The 12,899-nt window shown below is 40.8% G+C and overlaps 1 protein-coding gene across 3 annotated transcripts in view; it reads left to right on the top strand.

Moving 5' to 3' along the window:
* PPM1L (protein phosphatase, Mg2+/Mn2+ dependent 1L) overlaps positions 1-12,899 on the top strand; it is a 200,566-nt gene that overhangs the window by 143,989 nt on the left and 43,678 nt on the right. For all 3 annotated transcript variants that reach the window (XM_048505075.1, XM_048505074.1, XM_048505076.1), the window contains one exon: positions 2,206-2,380. In XM_048505075.1, the coding sequence (XP_048361032.1) occupies positions 2,206-2,380 (175 nt within the window). The remainder of the gene's footprint in view (positions 1-2,205; positions 2,381-12,899) is intronic.

The following is a 12,899-nucleotide window of genomic DNA, read 5'->3' as shown; positions in this document are numbered from 1 at the left end:
ATTTAAACCTGGGATTACTAGATCCTAGTCAGATACTCTTGACATTACATCACAAAGTTGAATCTCTAAAGATACTCATAGTTTAATTGTATGTCATCACATGTATGCGTGGGGTTGGATCAAACCAGCTTTTCAGCTGGTGAGAAAGGAAAGAGGGATGCCCTCTGATCACCAAAGAAGGCTATGCTGGGAATTATAAATCCCGCATGCATAAAAGCCATGAAGGACAGAGTCAGGAATGGCTTGTGTTGGTCCACAACTGTGTCAGCAGCAAATATTGCAAGGACTGGCCCTCTATATAGATGATTTGAAAAATATGGTTGCATAGTTGCTATTTACAAAAAGGCTGTGAAAATAACCTGAGATGTAATTGTCAGGCAAGAAAAATAAATCCAGTCTACACATTGCGATGTTGGAAGTGGTTCGTCGTTTCATAGCAAAGAATGACTTCAGTGATATGGATGTTTTGCAGGTGGCAGATTGTGGCAGTGCTCCTAATTTTAGCCGGGGGCTTTCTAACTTAACACAGCTGTGCCACCTTGTGTTAGTGTTTGCCACAGCTTTGATCCATGGTGGCATTTGGCTCTAATCTGTGTCATACAGAAACTCGTGTATACTATTTTAAGAATTCTTCACTTTCCCAGGAGACACATATGTGTTGTGAGTCCTTTGAGACACTGAGGTTAAATGTTCTATGTTTGGGTAAAGGCTATTAACATAGGACAAGATATCTTGAAGACGAACAACCCAAAAAACTGAAAGTCATAATCTGGAACGTGTATAAATCAGGGTTTTAATCATTTTTTCCCAAAGCTGTTCCTGTGGTACATGAAGCATGAGGAACAACTCTTTAAGAATGCTAAAGATGCTGACTTCACAGAATGTTGATGCATAGACTTGTAGAGCATGATGAGAAACCATCACCCCTTCCTTTTTTTATAACTAATATTAATCTAACATTTTCAAAGGCAGCCTCACATAAAGCACATTACAGTAATCTAACTTGTATATAATCAGAGCATGAATCACTGGGGCCAAATCACGCTTTTCAAGTAATGGCTGCAGCTGCCATTATCAGTCAAAGATCATAAAAGGCACTATTCGCCACAGAGAAGATCTGGGCTTCCCCCTGTAGGTCTGGATTCAAATTGCGAACTTGTTTTTAATGTCTTTGTTTTCATGGTGATAATTTTTTATTATTATTATTATTATTATTTTATGTTTTTGTTATCATATTCACTGGAAGACCAAAATTAGCATATGGTGTGTTTAATAAAATAGGATGTGCAACCTACAATGAAAAAGACATAAATGCTGAAAAGAGCTAGTGCAGTGGTTCTCAACCTGGAGGTCGGGACACCTTTGGGGGTCAAACGACCCTTTCACAGGGGTCGCCTAAGACTCTCTGTATCAGTGTTCTCCAACTGTAAAATGGATAAATGTTAGGGTTGGGGGTCACCACAACGTGAGGAACTGTATTAAAGAGTTGCGGCATTAGGAAGGTTGAGAACCACTGAGCTAGTGCAATGACTATCTAACAAAATCCAGAGATGGATCGTCAAAAGATATTTTGTTGCCTGAAGCAGATAATCCCTCTGATACTACTGTGACAGTCAAAGTAAAATAATACATTAACATACCACAATCCTAAAGAGAGTTACACCTTCCTAAGACTTTTGACTTAGAAGAGTATAACCCTGTTTAGGATGGCACTGCAAATAAACAACAATTTGTTCTTCATAACGGTGCCACAGAAGTTGTCATCTGAGGTGGGCGACCTAACTTTGCCTAATGGTAGAGCCAGCTTCAAAGAATCAATTTCTTGTTTAAATTGGCCAATCTAATGAGGAAAAATAGATGATACTTGATATATCCCCCTCGCCCCACTTTCTGATGTTTCGGATTTTGTTTGAAATGTAGGTAAATGCTGATAGCACTTTAGTCTGACATTAGGTTGTTGAATAGGCAAATATAGTTCATAAATTAAGAGTAATATAATGGCACAGTGAAAAATTGAAATATGAGGCTGCCCCCCCCCCACACACACACACTTCTAATGTTTTGGATTTGTGAAAATGTCACCTTAGTATCTTTTTAAAACATGCTTCCTGTGTAAGTTGACATAAGAAAAAGTACATGTCCATATGTTCAAAATAATGTACTACAATAGCTGACTGACCTCTTTTTTTTCTTTCTTTCCTTTAGTCAGCAGCAGAATATGTGAAGTCCCGTTTACCTGAAGTCCTAAAACAGCACCTACAAGACTTCGAGAAAGATAAGGAGAACAGTGTATTATCTTACCAGACGATCTTGGAACAACAAATTCTCTCAATTGACAAAGAAATGCTTGAAAAGTTGACTCTGTCATATGATGAGGCAGGTACGTGAAAAAGTAATGGAAAAATTCAGACTACAATTTTCAATATCTCTTTCCTGTCTCTTATCTCTTATCTACTGCTTCTACAAGTAGAGTAGAGTGTAGGAGAGGCCATGTCCAAGGACTTTAAAAGCCCACAGTTGTTCTTAAGGATGTTGGGTTGGGTACGACAAACCAAAAGCTGAAGCGTAAGTCCTCCTATCCCAGGATATCACTACCACCAGTCCCCTTACTACCCCATCAACAGGAGGTAAAGGACTAAGCCTCTAGCCCTTCAGGTCTAAGATCAAGAAGTCATCCCTGCAAAGTACAACACTTATAAGGTGAATTCCAGAAAAAAAGTTATTCTGTAGCCAATATGGGCTAAAATATTACATTCACATTGAAGCCCCCAAACCCAGGAACAACACAGAGTATTTAAAGTAATCTGTTAAATAATTGTGCAATAAAAAGGCAGTGAACTTTGAGGATGGAATAACAATTCTAAATATATAACATAAGAACTTTTACAAGCATTGATTCTCAATCCAGATGTTGCCTTGGCAAGACTGAGTCCAATAGAGTTCAAAGTCCAAGTCAAACCAGTTTTTTGGCCAACTTGGCCCACTCAGAATCAGGAAGCATCCAGAGGTTATATATAATCCAGGCATATGGCAGAAACTAAACTGAAGAATCATTCTTTAGGCCCGGTGACCTGTATTGGTCTAATTTTTGTTAACCAGTCAAATATATGGTCAATAATGTAACTTGACCAATCATTCGTGTTTCTAACCAGGTGACTTAACAATCAGGTGACTTCTCAATTAAATAAAAAAATCTCTAGGTCCTGTTCACAGTAACCAGATTCCCAACTTAGAACTATACAAGTTCCTCTAAAAACAGTATTTTAAAGAAAAGTAGCTATTTACTGCATCAGTCTAAGAGTTGTCTCCCCACCCCCACCCCCACCCCCCCGCCCCGTTGTATAAATCTAGGCCTTACAGTCACTCTTGGAATTGGAACAATGTTCCAATATACTCACTCTTAACTGGAACAATGTTGCTCCAATTAAGCGAGGTCTTTACTTTAGCAAAATGGAATCCTAGAGGCCTTGAAACAGCTAAGCTTAATGGTCTGCCTAGCACCTCCTATCTTATTATCTCTTTCTCTGAAACCACTGTTAGCTTGGTTTCTCAAAGAAGAGGAAAACGTTCATGATGTTTGCTTAGGCCTCAGGCTCTTGACAGGGTGCCTCAGCGGCAAACCGTCTGCTTGACAAGCATAAAGATCCTGGATTCACTCCTGATCTCTCCAATTAAAAGGATCAGGTAGTAGGGGATGTGAAATATTTATGTGTGACACCCTGGAAAGCTGCTGCCCACCAGAACAGACAATACTGACCATCTTTTGTCTACACTTCTTAAAAGATAACGTTTTTGACAGACTCATAAAATGACTGCCCAGTCAACAAGAGTGTGTCCTTGAACTTGTGCGTATCCTGGTGTACTTTACAGTCCTTTCTGCTCACAATTGTCATTTCTTACAAGTGCTCCACAAGTGACTATCTTTACATATAATTTTGTGCCATCCCCATTTCTTCAAGCAGAGAGAAGTTCAAGGGAAGTGCTTACCTGATTGGGGTTCCTTTTGCAGAAAAAGACACTGTAGACCATTTGTTTTTGTTTTTTTTGTAGTACCTGCTTTATTTACAAGCAAAGCTGTGGTGGAGGCGAAGAGGTCCCTGATAGCCTATATCCCTAAGGTGCTTCAGTAGACTCCCCAAAGTGTCTTCTCTTCTCTTGTCTAACCCCTTCAGCTGAGTAGCTGAAAGGTCTCCCATTGCAAACCTAGATGAACAGAGCCATTGCTGAACAACTAAGTCCCACTGAGGTAATATTGATAGCCATTAAAAAGCATCGACACTCTTCTTAAATCTCTGGCTGTGATTCCTCTCAGCCACTTTAAGCCAAGTTCATGTGATAGACTTTATTAGAGTTGCCATGTTCCCTCCTGGCCATCCAAAGAGATTAAGAGAGTAGGGTTTTCAGATCAGGCTAGGGAGCTCTTGGATGGAGACTACGGAAGACAGGGACCTCAGTGCATAGAGTCTACTTTCCAAAGCATTAATTTTTATCCAGGGGAACTAATCTGTCGACTGGAGAGGAGATGGAATTCCAGGGGACCTTTAATTCTTACCTGGAGACTGACATCTCTAGGCCCTGTTCACAGTAACCAGATTCCCAACTTGGAACTATATAAGTCCCTCTAAAAACTTAGAACTATATAAGTCCCTTTAAAAACAGTATTTTAAAGAGAAGTAGCTATTTACTTCATCAGTGTAAGGGTTGCCCCCCCCCCCCTTGTATAAATCTAGGCCTTGCAGTCACTCTCCTGTTTATCCTGAGTTACGTGGCTTGGACCCCTTTTTTTCCAGTCATCAATCCTGTAACATCTGTTTCTTTAATCTTCCTCAAAAAAATCCATCTGGCCTATACATATAACATAATCAAGGGATATAATTCAGTTTTATATAATGCAGAGAGCAGGACAGAAGCCAGTGAGATAGCAAACATATGCAAAAGCATTTCCGTTTATACTCTCTTGAGATAGAAAAAGAGAGAAAGGTACTTTTTAAAATCCTGTGCAGGGTGGGTTGGTGGGTGAGTGTTTATGTCTATTCAATATTACACATTCTGATACATGGATAGTCCTTTGAGAGAAAAGGTAATTGGAAGGAAATTATAGATGCATGAAAAAACACACACCCTTTTTGTTGGAAAATACATGCTTGCACAAAGGAAATGAAATGTGACATGTCTCAAAGCAAATATTTGGGGATTTTAATGTTAAAGCAAGCAATCATTCCTGAGTGAAGAGCTGCATAAGCAAGTCTAGAATAAAAGTCTTTTGTGTAGTGCAATTTTTAAAAAAGAATATACCCTTAGACGAGCATGTACTGCAAACAGAAGTCCTGTATTTATGCCCATAATGAAGAAAAGACACTGCCTTAGTATTCTAATCAAGTCTCTTGTTTGATACAAGAGAAGTAATGGTGCTACCTGTTTTGAAGCAAGGCCTGATTACTACTGCTGTGCAAAATGTGTGCTCTTTTTTTTTTTTTTTTAAAAGAGAGATCCTAATTGCAGCAGATGTTCGCAGTTGTGAATCCGCCAGCCATTCAAGTTGCATGACAATTCTAAGGGTAATGTTTTTTTCAGTTATGTCAAACTTCAGGGCTTTATCAAGCGCCTTTCATTGTAATGAGAAGGTCAACCTATTTCCAGTTCCTACATGGTATGCTAGCAGTTGGGCGCTTGGAGAAGCAGGAAAGAGAGGGTACTTTAAAGTGGAGTGAATTGTAACCATTTCAGGTGAAAGTATAACAGTCGCCATATGCATCAGCGGGACGGCAACAAAACCATATCCTCTGGCTTATTGTCAAGCGCTTAACATCTATGATCGCAAACAGCTGGAATTTTCTTAAGTGCTAGCCAGAGTTCTAGCATGGAATTAAATCTCTGAGGCAGCTGAAACTCTGAAATTTCTACCTGGAGATTGCCTACAGGGGGCCCAGTTATTGGATGTTACTTAAGGTAGTGTCAGAGGGTAGCCCTAAGTGAAAGTTGCCTGGATACAACCCAGTGTTCAGCATGTATATACCACAAGGATTCTCATGGATCATTTCCAAATAGTGTGAAGAGCAGTGGAAACAAGTTTGTGCTTGCTTTCTCCACTTGATGCTATTAATATATAGATGAGCCCTAAATCTTTGATTGCAAGCATCATGAAATAATAGAATCTTCAGTCATAATTTAAAACTTTTGTAATAATAAAACTTTCAATGTTATGTATACTTCTATTCCACTCTTGATAATATAATGGCTTACACTATAATGTTAATTTGGCCTTCTAACTGTACCATGTCTTTGACAGCCTCTACATTGTTAAAATCTTCCCTTGGAAATCTTTCTCTTTAGGAAGCTAGCACACCAAACAAAATTAGCTGAGACAAATATTTTCATTTCTGAGACTTCCAGTTAAGTTTAATGAAGAAAACTTTGCAAAATGAAGCAAGCCTGCATGTAGCAGACTGGGTGCAAATGATCACAGTGTTTAAATGCTATTTTTAAAAAAGTATGCTCAACACACAGTGGTTGCAATCATTTGACTTAATGCCGTCAAGAATTAGTGTGGCAGTTGTGCGGGCGGGGGGGGGGGAGGGGAGGAGCTCCAAACAGTTTTGTTCATTGGTATAGTTCCAGCATTCACATATATAGCAGAGCAGAGTATGTTTACACCACTGGTAAATGACTACTATAATGTGCATGTATAGCCATACAGAGTCTGTCCTGAGTATAACAATACTTTATCCTTTTCCAATAGCTTTTCAAGCCATCTCATTATAAGTCACATTTTATCTGGGCTTTCCTTAGAGTGATTTCAGATAGTCAGAAGAGATTTGATCCTAGTAGGGCTAGAGATGTGAAGACCCAAAAGAACCAAATGGGAGTGGTATTTTTTTTAAGAACTACAATTAAAAAATGGGAGTGTTCCTACTAAAATGTGGAAAGCAATTATAGGTTCAAATCCAGGGTTGAGATTTTATACGAAAAGGAAGGAATATACCGGTAAGAGAAAAAGGGGGAAATATTAAAACCTTTTCTCCCTCTACCCTAACACTAGAACCTAGGGGCACCCAATGTGACATTGATGTGCAGTAGATATAGGAGAAATAAAAAGAAATTTGTTCTTGTTCAATGAGTAATTAAACTGTGGTTAACTGCCCGTGAACATATTGATGGCCTGGAACATAGATGGCTTTAAAAGTGGGGTTAGACAGATTCATGGGCATGTTCATCAATGGCTTCTAGCCATGGTTAGTAAAGGGAACTCCATATTCAGAGGCAGTAAACCTCTGAAACCCAATGCTAGGAAGGCCTTGGCCTGTCTGCCCTGTTCCTTGGCCTTCTGGAGCAACTGATTGATCACTGTGTAAAACAGGATGCTGGACTAGAGAGACCACTGGTTTGGTCCAGCAGGGCTCTTCTTATGTTCTTAACAGACCAATAAGGATCGAAAATATTTTGGCTCAAACTGGTCTTACATTTTTTTTTTGCTTTTAAAAGTTGCCTAGGATTGCATGCCTTCTGGAAAACAATGTATATTTTACACTCTAACGTTTCCTTCATTGAGGCATTCCGGGCTGCACACAGGACCTCCCGAAGAAGTATGGAGCCTCCTTGCCCCTGCTTGCCATTACCAGAGGGAGTCAGGATTTCCACACATGTGACTGGCACTCTTAACAAGTACCACATTGCCTCAGTAGCAGTTAAGTCCATGTAACTATCTGCAAAAGACTGAGTCTTCCTTGCCACGTATCTTGAACCTTTAAACTTGATTCAGACCCAAATTTAGAATGACTAAATATTACTGGATACCACCTTGGAGACTGATAACTGCTTGACTAGATCTCATCCTTTCAGTATTTATAAAGCCACTACAAGATTGTGGCTAAAATAACTAGAGACGAAAACAAGATTAAATGTCAGTGGTGTAGGTCAGTAAATTCATCTCTCTCTCTCTCTCTCTCTCTCTCTCTCTCTCTTTCTTCGTGTGCGTGCATGCGTGCATGTGTGCATGTGTGCATGAAGAGCAGACAGTGGATGATGGTGTGTATGTAATTAAAATTCCAGGGATGAAAGTAAATTAAGTACAGATTCTATTACTTAATATTAAACAGTTCCCTAAAGTTCATGCACGAAATGACGTCCTTCAGTTCTGCTACATCTGCCCATGAGATCAAAAAGATGATAAATTAATAGTTGCAAATGAGTCTGGAAACTAAAATATTCATGTAGATATTAGAAGCAAAAATATTAACAAGTGTAACTACTTTTATGCAGTCATATATGATGATAACCTTAATTTGTGATTTGCTGCCTAATAAGGAAGTGCCTGACAGTTCTCATATCATAAAGTGCTGTTCACATGTGTTAATGGATCCATTAAGTAATTTTGCAACAATGGCCTTCAGCCCCACCCCACCCTCCAGTCATTTGTCCAACACTGCTGCAGAGTTGCCCTTGCAATTGTGAGTTAAACATGGAGTGGAGTGGAACATATGGCAGAGTGCGTACTCTGTGCACAGCAAGTCCGATGGCTAGTCCTTGGCATTTCCAATTCTAGACCTCATGCAGCAAGTGTTGGGAAAATCCTACTCTCCCTGACATCCTAGAGAGCCGCTGCTAATCAGAACAGCCATTCTGAGTTCGATGACTCAGAGGTCTGACATGATATATGTCAGAAAGCCATATGCTGATGTGCTCATTCTGAAACCTATAAAGCATAGACAGGATAAGAAATAGCTCAGTAGCCGAGCCCTATAAGCTGCTGTCTCAGCAAATAAAGTGTTTGGAATGGGGAAGGCTGAGACTAATGTCCTGACCTGTGGAGCAGCTCTGGCGTTTGCAAGCTGATTGAGACTGTCGTTCAGTGGAGACTGGTAATGGCCTAAGACAAGCTATAAGTCTTATATATGGCATCCAAAAGACATTTTGTGTATCTTAGCACCACTTCTGACACTACCTCACAAGCCTAATATAGTTCACGATATTCTATTGAGATTTCAAGAGATACAGAGCTTAGAGACAGGCTTGCCCTCTAACAAAACTCAGGACGCCTCTGCAGCTGTTGCTGTGTGAGCTACTCTGCATACTATCCAGCTGAACATAACCAGAGAATCAAAAGGTTAAAATGTGCTATTTCATATTTTAAAAGAACTAGCGTTTTGCCCCATTTAACCAGTAAATGCATGTGTTATACATGTCCCCTCAGAATTACATTTTCCTCTGTTCATTATTTGGATGCACTATTATGTGTGTTTTAACTTTATACTGCTTTATCGCTCTATGGTCTTCCTGGAGAGAGTGTCAAAAAGATAAAACACGAGGCAGCATGCACTCCTTGGTGCTCCATCACTTCTGCAAAATAATATGCATTCGCTTTGAATTTTTGCTTCAAACTGTTTGTATTGTTTCTGGCTTTTATTTCGATAGAGCAAGGGAATAGTTAACATTTTGCTTTGAGTGTCAATTGTGACTTGAATAATTTCAAAACTTTTCTTCTGCAACTGAACTGCAAAAAGTTCATGGGCTGCAGGTATGTTGACTAAGTATGGGTTGCTTCTGCTTAGTATGTGTTCCATATTTCCTCTTGATGTTCATTCATTGTTTATGTTGGTAGCCAGACCTGTCCCAGATGCCTACAGCAAATAGTATATAACATGGAAAAAAATTACATTAGATTCCCATTAACATATAAAATATTAAGGTAAATTGCTGGGAGGTTGGAAAAAATGGGATATAAATATTTCAAATTATATATTGCCGGTTATTTAAGAGCTTGCTTAGGGACAGAATGGTGGTCTGCACATGTGGGGGGAAAATAAACTGGAAAATGACATATCAGGTGTCATCTGCTAAAGGCCAAACGAAAAGTCACCTACAGATATAATGTGCCTCGGTCCTATAAATGGAATTCTGTAATAGTTCTACTTGCATTATGTGGGTTTTGCATATGGATGGTTATAGCAAGGAAGTCTCCCTTCATGAAGGATGTGTATCAGTGTAGGAGATTCGGGATGTTTTCTATAGGTCAGAACAAATATTCGAGCCTTAGTATGCTGCAGAGCTCGGCAGATGAGCAGCAAATGGGCAGAGAGCCAATATTGAAACAACCCAAGCACAACCAGCAGTGTAGGCATCGCCCAAGAGCATCATAAAGAAGCAATTACATTGCTTTTTGCCATAATCCAGGTTTCCCCTTGTCCTATCTGTCCTATTTCTGCTCATTCTCTAAATTAGGCTGCACAATCCACATTTGCTTCAGTTCCTCTAGAGACTGGTTTTGGCGCGGCATAAATAACTTTTAAATACACATGTACTAATAGATTGCTTTGCTGCTATTATTAAGGGCTCCATGTAAACCATCTTATATGAAAGTGCCGTGAAGCCAGCCGGAGAGTGGACAGTTATTTATGGCTACCTTGATGAAATTAGCTGCTTATCTGATATATGGCCGGGCTCCTGATGTGTGTTAGTCCTTCATAAAACCTGATTGCCAGAGCCCAGGGATAATGTGGGTGTAGTTGAAACAATTTGTCAAATACAATATCCAATCCTGAAGGGGATTTTCCAGCAGATGTGTCCTGTTAATGTTGGTTCTCACTAGGCGAGATGTCTGTAGCATCTAAAAACGAGACATTATTTATATGACTTGTGATGGATCTACTAATTAAATCCCTTGAGTTGACTCAAGGACTTACCAGCTGGGACCTTGCTTAAGAATGATGCTTACTGGAAACTATTAGAGGGAAGATTTGCACATCAAAGAGTTTTCCTGGCCCATTTAGCTTTTCCAGACATTTCAGATAGTTATAAAAATCTCAAACTAAGCCCGATTTCAAATGGAGCTCAGTCCAAAACTGTCTTTAACACCAGGATTCGTTCCATGAGGAGGAGAAATACATAGAAAGGAGCTTACATTTGAACCATGTTATTGCCTCAGCCCTGAACATCCAGAGCAGATCTCCACAGATCTCAGGGTGTTTTCTCACTTACCTTAAGCCATGCGCTACTCTCGTCAAGTAGCGTGGGCTCCCCCAGCACTCCCCACTACAGGGGTGGCGACAATGCAGCCGCCCCAACGCTGACGCTGTCGCGCCCCCTCAGCTCACGTCATTCCTGGCGCCTTTTGAAACGGCGCTTTTTGATGGGGGAGCCCGGGCGTGCGCCAGAAATGGCGCGTGCTGGGAGTTGCGCGAAGCAACCTTTGGACCAAGGTAAGTGGGGAAACGCCCACTGTTAGAAAAGGGATATAGGTGAGAGCCGATGTAGTGTATTATTTAGAGTGTAGAACTAGGATGACCCATGTTCAGTCCCCAACTGCTGTGAAGCTGACTGGGTAACCTTGGGCCGCTCACTTTCTGTCGGCCCAAGTCACAGGTTTGTCGACCAGATAAAATGTGGAAAAGAAATTCACATCAACTCCTGAGAAGAAAGGCGGGATAAAAATATAATAGGAAATTCTGGGAAGATACTGTCTATCTAATACTGTAAAATATTGTAAAATATTCCAGGAAGTCGCTGTGCGGGTGTCAGTTTACTTTTTAAAATTACATTATGAAATGATTTGTTAGCAAGGATATCCGTGAGGGTTGCTCACCTCCTTGCCCTGAAGCAATCAGAAATTCTGAGTTAAAGTCAATTGTCTCCAAAATTAATTTCATTTCCTCACAGTAATAATTAAAACAATTAACTAATGGTTTTGTAATTAGCATGGCTATCAAGCCTATCTTTCTGATGTTCTAGAGAAGTTAATGCTTCAACAGCGCAGTCTGTGGTCTGGTATGGTGATAACAGCCAAAGCAAAGGCTGTACTTCTGGTCTGTTTCCTATGTACATTTCAGAAATAAAATAAAAACATAAGCTGCTCCACAAGGCACAGGCAGACCAGCATGATATAGTGGTTAAGAGGGGTGGACTGACCTGGAGAACCGAGTTTGATTCCCCAATCCTCCACATGAGGGGCAAACTCTTATTTGGTGAAGTGGATTTGTTTCCCTGCTCTTCCACATGAAGCCTGCTGGGTGACCCTGGGCCAGTCACAGTTCTGTCAGAACTTTCTCAGCCTCACCTACCTCACAAGGTGTCCATTGTGGGGAGAATAAAGGAAAGGAGTCTGGAAACTGCTTGGAGACTCCTAGCAGGAAGTCAGGATATAAATCCAAAAAACTCTTCATAGCAACACCTGCCAATTATACCATAGCAGACAATGGTGCTTGTCTGAGTGGCACAAACAGATGCAGCTTGTCACCACCTGCCAATCCAGCCAATCCCTTGAGGTCACTCCCCTCACACCTCCACAGAGAGACAGAAGACAAGCTGAAGCAATAGTGCAACCCCAACAGAGGCATGTGACCCAAGCACCCTCCCCTCCTGGATACCCTTGCAGCAGACACCTACCCCTTCTCCAGAAAAGACCTGACTGGCAGTGAAAGCACTGGTGCACACACAACTATCCCTACTCTAAGCACACCCTTCCCTGGAAAAGTGCAAAAAGAAAGACCAAAAAAGAAAATGGCCAGGCTTGATCCAAGGCCAACATCCTAAGCATTGGGCCAAAGGAGGCATGCCATCAAGCATTAAGAACTCCACTGAACCCCTGACATCACCACCAGCCTCATGGAGCCAGGCAGAGACTATTACACAGGCAGGCATGGTTCCATTAAAAGGTACTGTGATACATGGCAAGGCTGCTGGTTTGATCCCCACAAGGGGAGAGACCAGAAGCAAACAAGAGCCTCAGAGGTGATATTTTGCCCCCTCAAACTACAAAAGGAGGATCAGGATGACCCTTCCATTGTGCCACCTTGGAGATCCATCATTTTGGCAGTCCAGTGGTCCCTCTAACCTCTGTGCGAAAGTAAGCTGCCTGCAGGTGTCCTAGCCAGCATGCGAGTAAGATGGACTGGTCTGAATCAGGA

This window comes from Sphaerodactylus townsendi, linkage group LG08, assembly GCF_021028975.2.
Source record: "Sphaerodactylus townsendi isolate TG3544 linkage group LG08, MPM_Stown_v2.3, whole genome shotgun sequence".
Lineage (NCBI taxonomy): Eukaryota > Metazoa > Chordata > Lepidosauria > Squamata > Sphaerodactylidae > Sphaerodactylus > Sphaerodactylus townsendi.
Note: the sequence above shows the minus strand (reverse complement) of the source record. Positions and strands in the feature narration are given on the sequence as shown.